The sequence below is a fragment of the Phalacrocorax aristotelis genome, chromosome 19, assembly GCF_949628215.1.
Source record: "Phalacrocorax aristotelis chromosome 19, bGulAri2.1, whole genome shotgun sequence".
NCBI lineage: Eukaryota > Metazoa > Chordata > Aves > Suliformes > Phalacrocoracidae > Phalacrocorax > Phalacrocorax aristotelis.
In genome coordinates, this window is record NC_134294.1 from 6,761,833 (window position 1) to 6,778,867 (window position 17,035).

General features: G+C 46.0%; 1 protein-coding gene across 1 annotated transcript; it reads left to right on the forward strand.

Moving 5' to 3' along the window:
• Positions 1 to 10,335: 10,335 nt before the first annotated feature.
• TMEM278 (transmembrane protein 278) lies at positions 10,336 to 16,791 on the forward strand. The gene is made up of 2 exons (XM_075113736.1): positions 10,336 to 10,690; positions 14,828 to 16,791. The coding sequence occupies exons 1-2, from the start codon at positions 10,421 to 10,423 to the stop codon at positions 15,095 to 15,097; spliced, it is 540 nt and encodes a 179-aa protein (XP_074969837.1). The 5' UTR covers positions 10,336 to 10,420; the 3' UTR covers positions 15,098 to 16,791.
• Positions 16,792 to 17,035: the final 244 nt, after the last annotated feature.

The window sequence follows — 17,035 nt, forward strand, 5'->3', positions numbered from 1 at the left end:
GAATTTTAGACTATTGAAGGTAGTAAATAATGCTCAGGCCATATGAGAGCAATGCACGCCTCACTAACAAGAACCTCCTAAAAGACCACAAATCAGTAAAACTTCAAGGACTGACAGTGGAAACATCCTGCTATGAAGACAGTTGTGGAGATCAGGGAAGGCCACAAATTGGTCAGCAGTGATAAAAGGGAATATCTTGACCCAGAAGGTGCTGAAACACTGGGCAATTGCCAAAGGCCAGTAACTGGGGAAAAGGTAATTCCAGCAGGGGAAGATAGTGACCACCTACTCAGTTGAGGGACAAAAGGACTACCCCACACACACACTCCTTTTGAGCATGGGCAGTGAATTAAAATCCGCTTTAAAATTAAACGGAAAAGATACAGACCACTGGAAGAGGAGGAAGCTCAGTCAGGTCAATGATTGTGTATTAGATAGGTGTGGTGTGTTAACTGTCATGTATAAATGTCGAAATGAACTTCGATAGATATGCCTGATCTGTGGAAATACTCCACCTTGCACCCTACGCAGAATAAAACAATGTCTCCTCTCTAAACACACTTCGTATAAATTACAGGTACCACTGGGACCTGCTGCGCCGCAGTATTTCTGCTGCTGCTCAGCTCTGGTGAAAAACCCTGTCAAATTACTAGGAACGTGATTAGCTGCGGTCCAGTGCAGCACTGTCCACAAAGGGCCAGGCCTGCACCCCGCTGGAGGAGCAGCGACGCAGCGAAGCTGTCGGTCGCTGCACGATGTAATGGCGTTGCATTCAGGGAGCTGCTGGCGAAACTCGCTGAGTGGGAAGGAGCTGAGCTGTTTGGAGGAGTGCGTCCCATGTAGCCTGGTGAAGGGGTGTGCTGCAGACTTTGCAGCGCTTCCCCCTGTGCTGTAGCGCACCAACAATTTAACTGATGGGATGCTTCATTGCGTGTCGCGTCATATAAAGTGTCCAACCATTTTCACGTGGGAAAACCAGAAATGAAGCCTTCAATTCGTAGATGCCAGGAATGCTGAAGGGAGAGAGGAAAGGAAGCGATCTGATGAGAAGTGGGGTGAAATTTTACCGTGAGCTGCTTAGTGCTCACCTGTTGTCCCCTATGGAAGTAGCTGTTTTGTGTGGTTGGATACTGCCACTCCACAGGGTGAACTGGAGCTCCCTCCAGCTCTGGAAGCTGCAATGAATCCTAATTGGATTGGTTTTGAGCAATATAAACAGGGCTTACAGGGAATACAGGGATTACAGCCAAGAGGTGCATAAGAAAGTATGGCAAAAGTATTGCCACCTCCGCAGCAGGCACCTCAGCATTAGCAGCGAGGCCAGCTGGCAGTCCCAATGGCTACAGGAGCCTCTGTGCTGCTGCTCTGATTTTCTCTGCTGTGGATTACAGATTGAGAGATCTGACAGTTCTGCTGTGCAGCCTCTAAAAATAAAATGCTACTTTTTCTGAGAATTAGTCAGTATTCTGAGACACACCTGGGGCTCTTCTATCAAACACTGTCCTTCAACTATTGCCGTGGGTCTGGAGGTTGTTCCCCTTCCTTCATTGATAACCTTTCATGGGTATGGCCTTTAAGATGAATAGTTCATAAATGCCTGGTTTTAAGAGAAAGATACAGGATTTTTAAAGCTTATAGCCAAGGTGTCAGTACCTTGAAATCAAAACCACTCAGTTATGGGAATGATGGCCAAATAAATGTGCCCTTGCAGTACTACCTCTGTATGGTCAGCTGAGCTTAGTTTATACAAGGCAGCATTTTGAGGGAACAGTCGTCATGATCAAATCAGATCAAAACAAAATCAGAGCAAGAACCCTTTATTGCCCAGCAAAGCTTCCTAACTGCTTTTGGAGGTAGTTCCTCCACAGGCAACCTCAAGAAACTCAGTCTGAGAACCCCTGGAGTTTTACAGCTGCTCCAAAAGCAAGAGTCAACAAACACAAAGGGGAGATTTTTCCCTAAGAAAAAATAAAACCTAAAGCTTGCTCTTTTCCCTACCACCTTGCCACATGAAAGAGTTAAAAAATGCCAACGCCAAGTGGTTCCCTTTGCCCCCTTGGGAAGAGGCAGCTTTTTTGAGCCGGCTGTGGAACAAGTCCCCGTCTAAGTGCGGGGTGAGGCTCCTCAGCGTGCGTAGCCATGTTCCCTTCCCTGACCATGCGTATCCAGAGTCCTGGCCTTTCCTCCCCGGCTCCCAACGCTCTTGGACGTCTGCAGTGAAGCCTCAAGCCTTCTGCGCAGGCATGCTTTTGGTTGGGGAAGCCCTAATGTGAAAGTGAGGTCATATAAATGAGTGTTTTTACGGCATTTGTTGAATGCTGAGTAATGTTTTGAGAGTACACTTACCTAATACGTTATCAAGCCATTGTGTGGTTTATTAGTAAAGAATGCCTCTACAACTTGTCTGTAGACTATTGCCTGTTCATTATCCTCTGTATTTTCTGTTAAAAGCAGTACATTTTTCTATGGTTTATTTTCTGAAACTCAAACTTTACAATTGGTTTACAGTAGTTTAGCTTTATGTTGTGAAGTTTGGAATTTTGTATTTTCAAAGGCTTCTACTGTCTTTTTACCATTCCTCTATTCCCTTCAAGTTTCCAGCATTTTTCTGGGTTGACATGGTTTTAACACCTAAAGGAAGGTTTGAAATCTCTCTGTTGCATATTTGCAGAAAGCACGTGTGGAAATGACCACGTAATCTACCCCTTTCCACCTTCCAACCCTCGTCTTTAACTCTCATGCCTGTAGCGCTGAAATTTCTCAGCCAGGAAAACGTCTCAGTCTAAGCTATTGCCTGTATTTTTTGGTTGATATTCACCTCAGCAGTTGTATAGGGCGTGGATCCAGAAGATTTAGTGGATACTCGGGGATTAAGTGCAATAGTGTTTCTTTGGTAGTGCTTGATTACTCCTGGTAATGGCCACAGGCTTCAGAATGAGGTATACAGCCTCTGCATACACTCTTGTTTTTCTGCCTGTCGCACAATGCCAGATGCTTTTTACCAAGAGACTGAATGAAATATGGTCACTGCTAATATTTTCTTGTGGTTAACAGGATTTCTTCTTTTCTCCTTTTCTTCTATTCACCAAATTCCTTTCAGAAATGCTGTCAGCATTCCATTCCACAGTAAGAATCTACACATCTACTGCTTTCATTGCTTTTTATTTTGTGTTGTTGGCTAAGCTTTTCTCCAAAGATAACGACAGATTCAGTCCGTCAGTGACTTGAGTGTCAGCTGCTGAGAGCTTTCCAAGGTAAACGGAACTGCAACAGACTAAATGATACTAGGCAAGAACTGTAGACAAAGAAAGGTTATTGTGATATTCTGTTTGTGAAGTTACGTGAGCGCTGGGCCTCGTTTGCCGTCACTGTTCAGTACTCGTCTCTGCACTACTGGGCTATACTGGTAGCAGTGCTCAAACTAGCAATGCTAAAGCTGTGTGAGAAGTTTTTGTGTTGTTTTCCGTAACTGGAACAATTCCATGCTGGGTAGCCCATCTTTCAGCATCCTTCTGTGTGTAAGAGATGTAAAATGAACATTTATGAACTGTAGCAAACCACAAGATGGTGCTGTCGTTCTGGACGGTGGAAGGATTATTTCTTAGCAACAAGGGTCTCTGCCATTGTTTTATCCATCAGAGAAGAGGTCTAACGAATTTGTCTGATCATCTTTAATCATTACCAGTTTCAGCATCTGAAAGCAGTGATGCTCCTGTTAGAAATGGCTCCAAAACTTGCACCATCATCAGACTCCTTCTCCACTTTTGGGCGAGTACTTGCTAAGGATGTGGTGATTTCACAGAATTAGAGGCTTGGAGACTCTGTCTATCACTGGGGTTTGTTTGACATGAATTCACTCGGTTAATTAGAATCATCATTAGAATGTGTGTTTTTTTCCAAAGGAAAATAAATTTAAAGGATGCAATTTTCAGACCTCCCACAGGTTAAAATGCGTTATCATTATAGGAAAAGAACTTCAGGGAGTTTCACTGGATTTAGCAAAGCTTTTTAGAATTTGTGGTGCTTTTATGACTAATTAAGCAGCTTTGCTTTTTACCGCACCACCATGGTAAACAGATATGGTAAATGATAGATGGTAAAAGCCCTTTGTATTTACAAAGGGATAAAATTGGCAGGAGGACAATCACTCTGGTGATGGGGTGTAGCCTGTTAGAACACCCACTTATTCAAGCTCCTCTGGCGCTTGTCAGAGCCATTTCTGGCTCCCACCCCTCTCCTGCAGTGAGCTCCGCAGAGTCCCAAAATGCAAACGAGCCAGGGGCTTGGCGTGGGAGAAGGTGGCAGCATGGAGCGAGAGACCTGGCCTAGGACTGTAGAGAGGAGATGGGATGCAAGCAGAAGTGCTTTTGAAATAAATTTTAAACGTTTGGATTAGTTAGTACACCTTTCAAACATATTTCAATGCTTGAATGAAAAGGTAGAGGAACATCTTCATATTCAGGAGACAGTTGTCTATTGTTTTTTGGCTTACAGCAGAGCTGTGCTACGTGAATTTATAAGAAGTTTAAAGAAGTAATTTTCAGATATAGTTTTCAGTTTGAAAAACAAGGAAAACCATTATTCCTGTGATGAGAGCGTGCAGTACGCTCTGGTACCCAAGATGTTCTTTAGCACTCCAGCTAGGTAGGGTAACCTAACAGGAGAATAATCTTTCAACGGAAGGAAACGGAAGGAAATAGGATTCCTCAGGGCAGTATTCCACAGTGAAATTCAGCTTATGCCATGGCTCCTTCAACACCTCCTATTCAGTTCTGTGCTTCTGGTTTCATTTCTCTCCAGTGAGGCAGGCTCAGATGGTCCGGGATTCCCCATTGTGGCTGGGAAGCTGGCGGACTGGCTGTGGACAAGTACTTCAGTGCTTTGGTCAGTCGGGCACCAGAAACCCTTGGTGCCTGCTGCCCAAAGGAGAGCAATTGCTTTCTGGATTTCATGCTTCTTTTCCCTACTCTGCTCCTTCAAGGGCGGCTGAGTTCAATACAGACAGAAGTTGACTTTAATCTGTGCTAGAAATTAATGTTTTCTCTTATTTACCAGTATATTCCTCCTGGAACAAATCAGGATACAGGCTGCTGTCAGTGCTGTCAGTCTGAGGGCCTATTTTTAACCTTCTTCCCCTCACTTGGCACATGAGCTTTCTTTTCCTTCACTGTGAGAGAACTCAACAGGAAGCATAAATAATAACAAACAATCCAGATTAATTAAATTCAGTGTCACCTTCAGCACTAGTGCTAGAGGAAATAGAATTATTTGAGAGAAATCTAGTTTAAGTCATTAGTGCCTGTCCCTGGTGACAAACAGCGCAGCTTCCCTCTGCTTGGGTGGAGAATGGGTCTCTCTAAGTGATGCTACCTCCTTCCCCTATTGCCCCTGACGTGAGGGGCTTTTCCCTCCACTTGAGAAGAACCAAACAACGAAACATACCCAGTCCAACCAAACCCTGCCATAGCCAGGGAACAGCCACTGCTTATCCATTGGGGGTGAATGTCAGGTGAAACTGTTTGGAGTTTTATAGGGACATTCCCCCCAGAAGGCTTATCACTGCATTACAATTAAGAATCAACGTCCACCTGACGAGAGAATCCCTAGCAAGGCGTAGCCAGGACAGTCAAACTAAATCTTGTCGACACTGTCAAGTGGAAATCGAGTCCTAAGCACATGTCATTGGATACTGCCCAGCAGTACAGGATTAGAAGTTACCATCATTTATGTGAATTGTTGGTTGAAGAGGTGAAAAAGGTGGACTGGGCAGTATTGCAAGAGCCGCTGTTGAAAGATGAACAGAATGAACTCTACAAACCGGACCTGGTATTCGTAAAAAAAGACCAAACCCTGGTCGTTGACATCACAGTTAGATATGAAGGTAAATCAACATCTTTGGCAGATGCAGTGATGAAAAAGGTTAGGGAATACCAACATCTAAAACGTCAGGTGCAGGAACTGACTAACGTTAGTATAAATACATTTTTAGGATTTCCGCTAGGTGCATGTGGAAAATGGCATCAGGGCAATTACGGATTACTGAAAGTACGTGGACCCTAGTTCCTGTCAGGAAAAGTTAGCTCATCGATTGGCAAATCGAGCTGTATTCTCTTCAGTGGATATTATGCATATGTTTGCTAGTAAAACAAGAACCATCGTAAAATCTTAATGTTCGACTGTAAATGTGTATAACACATTTCGTCATATAATGATGATTTATAAATAAACGGACCCTTCCTTTCTATCTGCCTAAGCCAAGAGCCAGACCCCCTGGAGCTGTTGAGGGCAACAAAAGCTTGTGATAACGAGGGCGAGAGAAAGTAGGGACGAACTTGGGCTCAGTGTCATGACACGTCACCATTCTTGCCAAAAATGACAATTAGCACTGGTCTTTACCAAGGTGGACGGGCCACCTGTATTTAACCCAGCAAAGGAACATGTATATAATTATATATGTTCGACAAATAGACCTCACTCAAAACGGAGGCAAATACAGGGCATGAGAGGCAAAGAAACCTTCTTTGCTGTTGTCTGGCCATTGTGCCTAGGACAGATGCAGAAGACATTCCGAAGAAAATGTGTTTCAGGGAAGAAGTGAGAAAGACACATCTGGAGAAAGCCCTGAAAGCATGACTTCCAGAGAGCCCTTTTGGGCAGAGTGCTTGCTAGAAAGGGACTAGCCGTCTGTGCAACAAAAACCCTCCTGTTGTATGTTCCCTGTTATATTCAGAATTTACTCTTGTGGCACCCAGTAAATAAACAGGATTATATTGGAGATACTGTCTCCCACTTTTATTTTCTCCTTCCTGAACCATCACAAAGAAGGTAGAATTTTGCGTAAATAATACACTTTCCATTATCACTGCCACAGTTAGGTCTGAAGAGACCTTCCACAACTCAAAGCGGGACGGTGAGAGAGCTGCAGTTCAAAAAACTAAGAGTCTGAAGAATGAAGCGTGTGCACACGGATGTGAACACCTTTGGTTCACATACACAGACCCCTCCACAGCAAAGCCGTTCATTCTGAGAACTGCAGCACTCTAGCCTGGCTTTGTGACTTCCTAGGCTCTTAAGCAGATCACTGCACTGAAATAAGATATCTCCGCATGTCCTCCCACCCGCCTTGTGCCTTCCACTCTATAGCCCGGGTCCCCAGGGAGCTGGCTCGCAGTAGCAGTGACGTGTGCGTTTCCAGGAAATGAACAGAAAACTTTTGATTAGTTCATCTGGTTTGGCTCTTAAAAGGAGGTGGGAACCCAGGGCTGAGGAAGAGATGACCTGTCTTCACAACTATAAGCAAAGTTTCCCTTTCCAGCACAATGTGGGCTGTTAGGGCCCTCAGGGCACCAGAAGACCTTAATGGCCCTGATAAGCCTCAGGTGAGGCTTTCATCCACCCCCTCTGCCTGGGGCCATTTAAGCTCAGGCCTCGGAATTTCCTTTCTATCTGAGCTGCTGTTATAGGTGTTTCTGAGGCTAGCTAGGTTACAGCCAAGGCTGGTCATGGACCTCGTTCTGGACTCTGACCACTAAACTGACTTCCCAGCTTGACCTTGGGCCTGCCTTATAATTGTAAGCTTGCCAGAAGATCTGGACTCTTAGTCAAATCTGACCACCATCTCAGAGCCTGCTGTTTTCACCTTGCTTGGGTACTGTGGGATGGAGCCTTGGCTGGCATCCTCTGCCCTGCTGGCTGTGGTATTGCGCTTGGCTCCCAGTCTCCTAGGGAGCAGCAAGCACTTAATTATCGCCAATCTTCCAGCAGCCTCCTGTGGCCGAAGCTTTGCATCCTTCTGATGGCCTTTGAGATGTGTCAATGGTAAGCACAGAACAAAGTGCCCCACATAGTTATGAGTTATTTCTGCTGTTAGTAGGAATGATACGCCTCACTTGTGATCTGGTACAGATTAGCCAGATTAATTTTTATTGCTTGATACTGATAGAGCTGAAGTTTGTGAGACCCTTTTGGATGCCTACAAGAAGAGCTATAGGGAAAAAAAATGAAGTGGTAAGTATGGATCAGCTAATAGCTTTTGTAGCTGGGGAACTGCATAACAAGTATGGACATTGAGCTGTTTAAAAACTACTTATTGTTTCAAAAGGCTTCCCTCTCACTGGTATCACTCATTACACCTTTGAAGTTTATATCCTCACACAGCTCTTCAACTTGCTTCAATTTCAAAGCCTCTGTTTTGATATTGATTACATGTGGCAGGTTGCAAATGGTCTCAACCTGTCTCACTGCTTTCTTTCTACAAGTAGTGTAAGACTCTTCCAGCCCCGGGGTGAGAAGGTACTTTGAGCAGTGAGAGAACCAAATTTGTTGAATTATATTCTATTTCAATTAGAAAGCAATCCTTCTGGCCACATGGGCCTTTATCTTTGTAGGGTGACACTCCTTTCTGCAGTGAGGAAAATTACCCCTATGACACATGTGCCTTCTAATTGAAATGGTGGCCTGTCACTTGGAAATCTAAATTTTAGCTTTGAAAGAAGCCTGGGGAGCCCTTTTAACTCTATGTGTGCCTGTTCCCTGTTTCTAAGACTTGGACAAGAAGATATGCTGTGCACTTAGTCAACATGTATGGAGTGCCTGGCACAATGGAGCCTAACTTCAATTAAAAGCAATACCAGAAATCAGTACCAGTCTGAGTGATGAATATTGAGCCTGGATGTTGTGTTTGTGTTGCCCCCATCACCTCTTCCTAGTGGGATGGCTTTGTCAGAGGCTGTTGTTGAGCCATGGTATGTTTGGGATGCAGCTGCCCAGAGGTCTGCTAGCCTTACCTTTCCTGGTGGACCATCTAATGGGCCACCAGTAAGTGCTTCATGAGCAGGTCTGTCCAAGCCCTTGGAGAAAGCTGTCTTAGCTTTAATTCTGATGTGCATATTGCTGCAGCCAGCCAGTAAATAAGGCAAATAAACATACCGAAACGCCTAACAATGGCAGGGCGAGGGGCATTCAAAATATACCATTTTTAACAAAAGCATTTAATGAAGGAAAACTAACACTCATCTGTATTATGAAATCACTTTACATTTAGCATTGTGTGAACCTTGTTTTTTCTGACAACTTTTTTTCTAGGGCAGAATTTGCTGTGAGAAATAGCATCAAGTGGAACACAGGACTCCTGGATTCCTTCCCTGACTTGTGCCGTAGATGAGCTGTGCCTTCTGGTAAGACCTGTGCTCCCTGAGTTTCCTCTGGAGTTAAGGAAGTTTTCTCCCTCCTGCAGTGCTATGACCATACATATACAAATGTATCTAAAAGGCAGCATGAATATGCAGATATCACTGAAATTCTTAAATAATATTGATTGTATGAAGCAGATGAAATAATTTATAATTGCTGTGCCTTCAGTATAAGAATATCAATATGTGCTGCAAACAGTAACAGAGATGACTGCAGAGAACATAAGATTTCTGAGATATACAGTGATCATTATTAATTACTCTAAGTTTTGTTTTAATCTAGAGAGAAATTGTAGAAAATTAATCAGAGGCAAAATAATTAGAATTTAAAAGGGACCATCTTGACGTGGGGATGTATGGTTTGACTGTAGCTCTTGGGTGCATGTGCTAAATCTCTTTAGTGAGACAGACGTAAAGGATTGGCGAGCACAGAACGCAACTTCAGAATCTACTCTGTAAACAGAGCAGTGTTGCAAAGCTCTGCGAGCCAGCTCGGAAAGGAAGACACTGCTCGTATTTGAGAGCCTGTGACTGCAGGCAGCTGAGAGCAGTGAAACCACACGCTGCTCCAGTCTTTGCTTCCAGCTCTGCAAGGTGTGGGCAAAGACTCCAGCAAGGCAGGGAGCAGAGAAACAGCTGCTGGTTGTTATCTTCACTGGTCGCCCCATCTGGATGAGAGTTGAGCTTGAATATTTACTTGGGTACAGGGCAAAGAGCATGGTAAAATGATCTGAAGTCAAGTAACTGTCTGAAAGTGCCTAAGCTTGATATTCTCAGCAAACAGCAGTGCTCAAGGTGGAGAAGAATACTAGAGCTAGGCACTCTCTAGAGCCAAGCAACCTATCAAAGCTAAGACAGCAACTGTTTGGGACCTCTTGGGATCGTAATCCTAGGAAGAACAACAACAAATTCAGGAGTACCATGGATTCAAAAGCAAAATAATAGCTATTGCCAACCTTCCAGCAGCCACACCTACTTTGAAACTGAGGTTGGAACACTGCTGGAAAACATCCTGAAAGGAAAGAACCTGTGCTGGCCAGGTCCTGGGAAATCAGGTGGCCAAAGGAAGCCTTTCCTTCCTCGGTCCATTACGCGCTCTGGTTAAGTGTTCGTGTCCATGTGTGGAAGAGTCAGGAAAAGCCTCTGCAAATTACTTCCCAGGTCTGTTACCAAAAGCAAAGAAATAATTTTGGATAAGACTGTGGGCTGATTAGCAGTCTTCTGGAAGAATGTCTGGCCAGGACACTGAGGACTTCAGAGCAGAAAACCTCTCGGAAAAGTCTCGGATGATTCCTAGCCTCCCACCATATGATATAGATGACCAGCTCCTTCCCAGGGAGCCACGGAGTGCCTGGTGCTGCTTGGTGTGGACCCTGGTTATAGTCACCATGAACTCCTTGGTCTTTTTCATTAATTTGCTCCTGATGTTTGTAATCTTCACCATTGTGCTGCTTCCTACCATTGTGGTGGTTTACTTTGGCTTCCAATGCCACTCTCAGGTAAGTAAGCCTTGCTTCGTTTGGCTGCTAACAGCCACCTCTAAGGCAGGGCCACCCCTAAGGGGTTAATTTTAGCCCAAGGGAGGCAGTGGCTGTAAAGGCAAGGCTAGACTCCCCGAGCTTTGGCTTTGTTTTCATATGGGATGTGTATAGATTTTTTTTATTTTGGTGGGGTGGTGGGTGGGAAGGAGGGATGTATAGACTGTTTAAGAAGGATATGGAACTGCTTGAGCAATTCCAGCAGAGAGCTATGAAGATGATCAGGGGCTGGAGCATCTCCCTTATGAGGAAAGGCTGAGGGACCTGGGTTTCTTCAGCCTGGAGAAGAGAAGGCTGAGGGGGGATCTCATCAATACCCATAAATATCTACAGGATGGGTGTCAGGAGGATGGGACTGGGCTCTTTTCAGCGGTGCCCAACACCAGACCAAGGGGCAACAGGCACAAGTTGGAACACGGGAAGTTCCACCTGAACATGAGGACAAACCCCTTCCCTGTGCGGGTGCCAGAGCAGGGGCACAGGCTGCCCAGAGAGGCTGTGGGGTCCCTTCCCTGGGGACATTCACACCCCACCTGTGCCCCTGCTCTGGGGGTGCCTGCTCCAGCAGGGGGTGGGACGGGATAAGCTCCAGAGGGCCCTTCCAGCCCCTGCCAGTCTGGGATTCTGTGACTGGGCTGACAAGAACAGGTTTATGGTGGTTCATGCTGACCTGGGGGCTCTTGATTGTCCAAGGGAGCGATCTCTCCTGCCCGTGCCTGTGACACAGCTACCAGCGAGGCTGGCACGTGCATTTTTCTAGGGAAGCACAGGCCGTATGGTTTCTGGACTAATTGTTTCAAAGTAGTTGGTTGGCACCTGTACGTTCAGTGTCAGTAGGCTAGCGGAGAAGGGCTCTGGTTGGAGAGGCAAAACACTGACAGAAGCTGCCTGTGACTGCTGAGCTCCTTGGGGCTGAGACTGCACAGGATCCCTTGGTCCTGACCCACTGTGTACTGCACTTTGTACAGCTGCTTAAGTGTAAAGTGATCAGAGATAAACCTGCAGCATTTCACAACAAGCAACAGGCTTGCACGGGATGCCAGTCTTGTGGGCACATCTGAATGCTGGCAGGAATGAACCATATACACATTTTTACCCCTCCCTTCTTCCAGTATTGTGGGAAATGAAAGCTTGATCAAGCAATAAAGTTGTATCCCTGTGAAAGTAACAAGCAGATGTGACAGGTCAGGTGAATACACTCCCTGGCTTGACGGAGTTGCTGTTTGCATTTTAATGTCACAGTATTTCTTTCTCGGTGACCTCTGTCACTGAGAGCTGCCGACCTGAGCTCCCACAAGTCCTGCGTGGGCTCTGATAGGGTTTGTTTCCATTTAAGTAAGCCTTCTGCAGTGTTTGTCATATCAGGCCTGCCTAATGACTAACTATAGAACTAGTAAAGTCTAACAGAATATATAATCCCCTTATGCCAATCTAACATTCAGATGTGTTCCCAAATGTGCTGTACGGTTTCTCACACCAACAAACGAGCCTATTTTGGCAGGAAGGGCTCTGGCTGTGGACATGCCTGTTCTGGTTCGTTGCTGTTCTCTGGATTTTGTTACTTATTAATTTCTTCTTGGTATATTTCTATAAATATTTTTAGAATTGCTTGACTAAGTGTGGGGGTGAAAAACTAGTTCTGCTTTCCTCACAGGCTGTAACTGTTAGACTAGCTCAGCATGACTTCTCTTGCTGATTATCCGATGTTAGAAGAGCTCTTTTACTTCTTTCTTTGGGGGCAGAACCCCACACCCTGTAGTACTTTCTCCCAGAAGGGAGAATTGTCTCAAAATACAGACGCTATCGGTCTCCCCATTCCACAGAATCTGAACTAAAGGGAAGATGATTTAAATCTTCTCAAACGGATGTATTTTCCAGAGGAAATGTTGAAAGAAGAAAGTTCCCGCCCACCCTTACTTTTAATGAAATCTGTGCATCCTATCTAATCACCCAGGTCCTTGGGACCCCTGTCGGAGTGAGCAGATCCTAGCATGGGGGGTAGGCAAGGATTCAACCCTGCAGCAGAGGTCAGCCGTTTGCCCAGTTTAAACCAGTAAGGCTCTGCTGACTTCTGTGAAGCTGCACTGGATATAGCTGTGGAGGCCTTTGTTCCACAGTGAAGAAGGAGACAGGGGATGTGCTGTAACTTTCCAATAAAGCAATTGCATCGTGTTTTTCCGCTGACATCCCAGCAACATGAGTTGTCAGCCCACAGCTCCCTGTCTCAAAGCTCCCTGACAAAGGGACTGTGCTATTGTTTTATCAGTATTGATGTGTTTGCTGGTCTGAGAGGTTTGGCTTGGTTTTTTATTGCCCTGAAATTATGACAACTCATAGATGCTGTTAATGAAAAATCTTTTCCTGATCCTGCAAACTAATGAACAGGGAGACATCTGTCATGGTAACTGTTTTGTAGAATGGGGAAGACACAAGTGCTGCTGCTAGCTGGAGAGAAGCATAATTCATAGAGAAATCATGTACCTCTGGGCCAGACAATTCCCAACACCTTCTGGAAATGTTTTATTATGGGATGCAAACATGTGTTATGCCCAACAGGGTGAAGTGGGAGGCTCTGGAGGGCCTACAGAGAGAAAAAGTGGCTCAGAGGGGCCCTGATCTACCCGAACAGTCATGCAACCCTTCTTCATTGTGGTTGCAACTTTCCCAACACCTATGGACTTTAAAAGGACTTTTGCACACAAAAGGGCAGGTGCTAGAATGACTTTTGTTTTACTGAAGGGTAGGTCTTCACAAGAAATAACCTAATAAATTGTCCTTGGGAGACGTTGCAGTGTGGGGCGCTGCCTTGGTAAAACGGCTGCTCTGCCTCCACAAGTGCAGTGTGGGTACAGGTTCTGTAAGACGTGAAGCTTTTTAGGGTAGGTTTAATAGGAGACTGCCTGTAAAGCCCTCAAATCAGTTTTTTTGTATGCTTTGAAACTGGCCCTTGAAAGCCATAAATATGGACTTTAAGTTGGACCCAAAATGGGGAGAAGTATGAGGACTGCCTGCAATTACTTCCAGCTCTACCTTGCTTGACGCTCACCTTGGAAAACCTCAGGTTCTCCTTTGTACACACAGTGTTCTTCAGCTGAAGGCTTTGAAGAGATGCAAAATGTTTTCAAGTACAGCCAAGGGCATCAGAACTGAAAGCAACTGTGTTGCTCTTAGCTGTAACGCGTCTTTTAACACAGACTTTGACAGGCACGGGGAAGGACTGTGGCAGTATGGCTTGACAAGAGCAGTCCTTTATCTTTGGGCTACTGCTTTTCAATGCCTTCCTAATAGGCAGAGGCCAATGCCTGTGTTGCAGATCCATTAGATATTTTTTTTTTTCAGTATTATGGGTTATTTCTTGTACTGCTGAAAGAATATGGAAAAAGGAAAGGAAGCTAGGGGACGTGGGGGTTGCCTTGTAGCATTTGTTAATGCAGAACAACTGAGTGGCTTGACTCGGAGCTCCTGCTGCCAGGAGGAAAGAAGGGCTTTAAATACCGCTCAGCGAGGACCAGTTAGTGTGCTGGATGCTTTGCAGCAGTGTGGGCTGAATGGGCCTTCCTGGCAGATTTTGCAGTGCAAAGAGGTGCTAGGAGGTGGGAATGAGGACAGTGCGTACACAGAAGACAGAACACAAAGGGGTCTGTTCCAGGGCAGAAGTCTGGAGAGTCTCCAGGCAGCGGGTAGCTATGGAATGACCAACCTCCATCTGCTGTAGAATCTAACATCTTGCTGTATTTTATTTACTTTATTTCCAGTCTGGTGTGCCACTCATTGATATAGCAGCAGGAGGCCTTTTTATTTGGTTTCTGCCTATCAAATGCGGTATTCTGTGGTATTCTGATAATTTAACAAAGATTAGTGTTTCCTGCTTCAGGAACAGTGTGCAGTGCTCTTGTCTCACAGTGATGCTGGAGTAATTGAAAGCTTGATTAAAATATGTTGTCAGTCATATAGTGTAGCCTGAAGATTGCTGAGCTCAGCTTGGAGAAAGGAAAGAGGTGTGTCTTGCTCTGAAAACACTTGAAAGTCAAGGATACTTTGGTCACTATCCTATCCATCGCCAGGTCTGTGACAAGCTCTGTCTCACTCTTCCCACAGGTGCTGCACTCAGCTGCCCGCTACTGCAAAAGCATCTTGGATGACAACAGCTCCTCTGCCCTCATCATCCTTGGCTTTGTCATCATGTCCCCTCTCATTGTGGTGGCCATGGCCATCTACTGCAGCCTGGCAAGGCATCTCCGTCTCTTCATGTGCTTCCAGCCGTACAGCAGGGCTGTGTATAAAGGGGTGAAGTGGCGCTGGTACGAGGAGGGAGGCCTGTGCAGCTGTGTCAAGGGGTGGAACACCCAAGTCAAGGCCTGGGTATGAGTTTGCAGCACCAGAGGCCCTGCCCTAGCCAGCACCCTCTTCTCCCTGCCCTGTCCCGCCCCACCATCGCCCCCCAGAGTCACCATCCTGAGGTCTCTGCAGACAAAGGCTGTGTAGTACCTAGATGTGAGAGGAGGGGAGAGCTGTTAATGAGCCACCTCCTACAGCTTTGTCTGTAAGTAGGTAAGATTCTGCCCACTGTGAGGGAAATAAAGAAAACACAAGTCCTTGATGGTAAAGGCAATGTTCAAGCCCTGAAAAGAACAAGGCCTCCTCGCAGTGCCTGTTGCATTCAGAGCACGGCACTGTTTCTAGTCTTGACAGCATGTTCTGCCTCACATGGGACACAGAGCACATAAGTATAGGATTAAACAGTGGTGGGGGTGGCTGCAGACTTTGCTGTATGACTTGGAGAGGTCTTTTTGGGAAAGGCAGCCTTTGGTGAAGCATCCAGCTGAGAGGAAGCAGCTGTGGATCCCCCAAGTGTTGGACTGCCAATGTTTCTAACCTCTTGCAAAGGTGTCTGTAGGTCACTCTCCGTGATATCTGGGATCCACCACTTTCCTATGCATCAGACATTCTTCCCCCCGTTAGCAATTCCTCTGTCCCAGGTCTATGGCAGTGCTTATGCTCCTTTAAGTGTTCCTGAGTCAGGTTACTGAGTTGGTTGTAGAAACAAATACTGATCTTTGGGTCTCTTCCCTGCCAGCTGCTGATCTGAAGTAAGTTTGTCTGGTAATGGCTGATGGATATTAACCAGCAATAGCTCCTTGTCCTTTATGCTGTGGTCAGGTGGCTTTGTCTGGGGCTAAACCTGGCTGAGGGTTCCAGTCAGTTTTAGGATTCCTGGCAGGAGGAGCTGAAGACTCCTGGTGGCTGCTGAGCACTACAAGTTCTCCCAGACCTGGGCTAAGAGCTTATGCCTGCAAGGGACAGTGTAGAATGTCCTGTTTTCTGAGGGTCACAGATACCTAGATTTAGGGTTAGTGCTGCAGTTTAAGGGTGGAGTACTGGAAAGGGTCAAACTGCTGAATGCTGTGAATCTTTGGATGCTCCAATAAGGCCAGATGTCTGGAGGACCCGGGAGCCACTTCAGCGCTAGCACTGTGTTGTATTCTCTGTGTGAAACGAGGACTGAATGCGCCACAGAGACTGACTGCCCCTTGTGAAAATGCAAGTATGGCAGCAAGTTGGTGTCTGGGGAGCCTGCTGTGCCGAATGTGATCTGCACTACCCAGGGTGGTGCTGGGGGCAATGGCGGCACGCTCCCTAGAGAGGGGCTGTAGGTCTGAAACCTGCCGAGCAGGGGAGCCCAGCCTCCGTTCCCTCCCTTGATTCTGCAGAACTCCCACGGGGCCTGGACTGATGCTTGGTAGCTAAGTCAGCCGGATCTCCCTCTTGATTTCGGTGATCTCTGAAGTAATACCGCAGATCCTCTGCCATATGACGTACCATAAATTGCAGCTGAGTGAAAAGCCCAGTGTATGTGGGGAGGTATGGCAGGTAGGGAAAACCATGGCACCTTGGTGCATGATCCTTCCCTTTATAATTGCTGTGGGTCTCTAGCCTTCACTTAGTGATGTTTGTGTGCTACTGATCACTGCAAGCTCTGTACTCCCGCTGGCTGTTGTTCCCCTGTCTCCCAAATATAACAATTTCAAGTTGATGTATAAATAAAGGTCACGTCAAATCTCCACTGTGGGAGTTTCTGTTCTGTCTTAAAGCACTGGCTGCCTCAAACAGCCACGTGGTGCCCATTGAACCACGCTACGTATCTCTAAGTTAAAATGTAATTTCTACTTTCTGAGGATTTCTTTCCAGTCTACGTGCCCTGCAGAGCCCCAGCCCCACCCAGAGAAATAGTCGGTGGTGGCTACAGGTGAAAGTGAATTGGCAGGAAGCGCCCTGTGCATGGACGGTGGGATGCTCAGTCCAGCC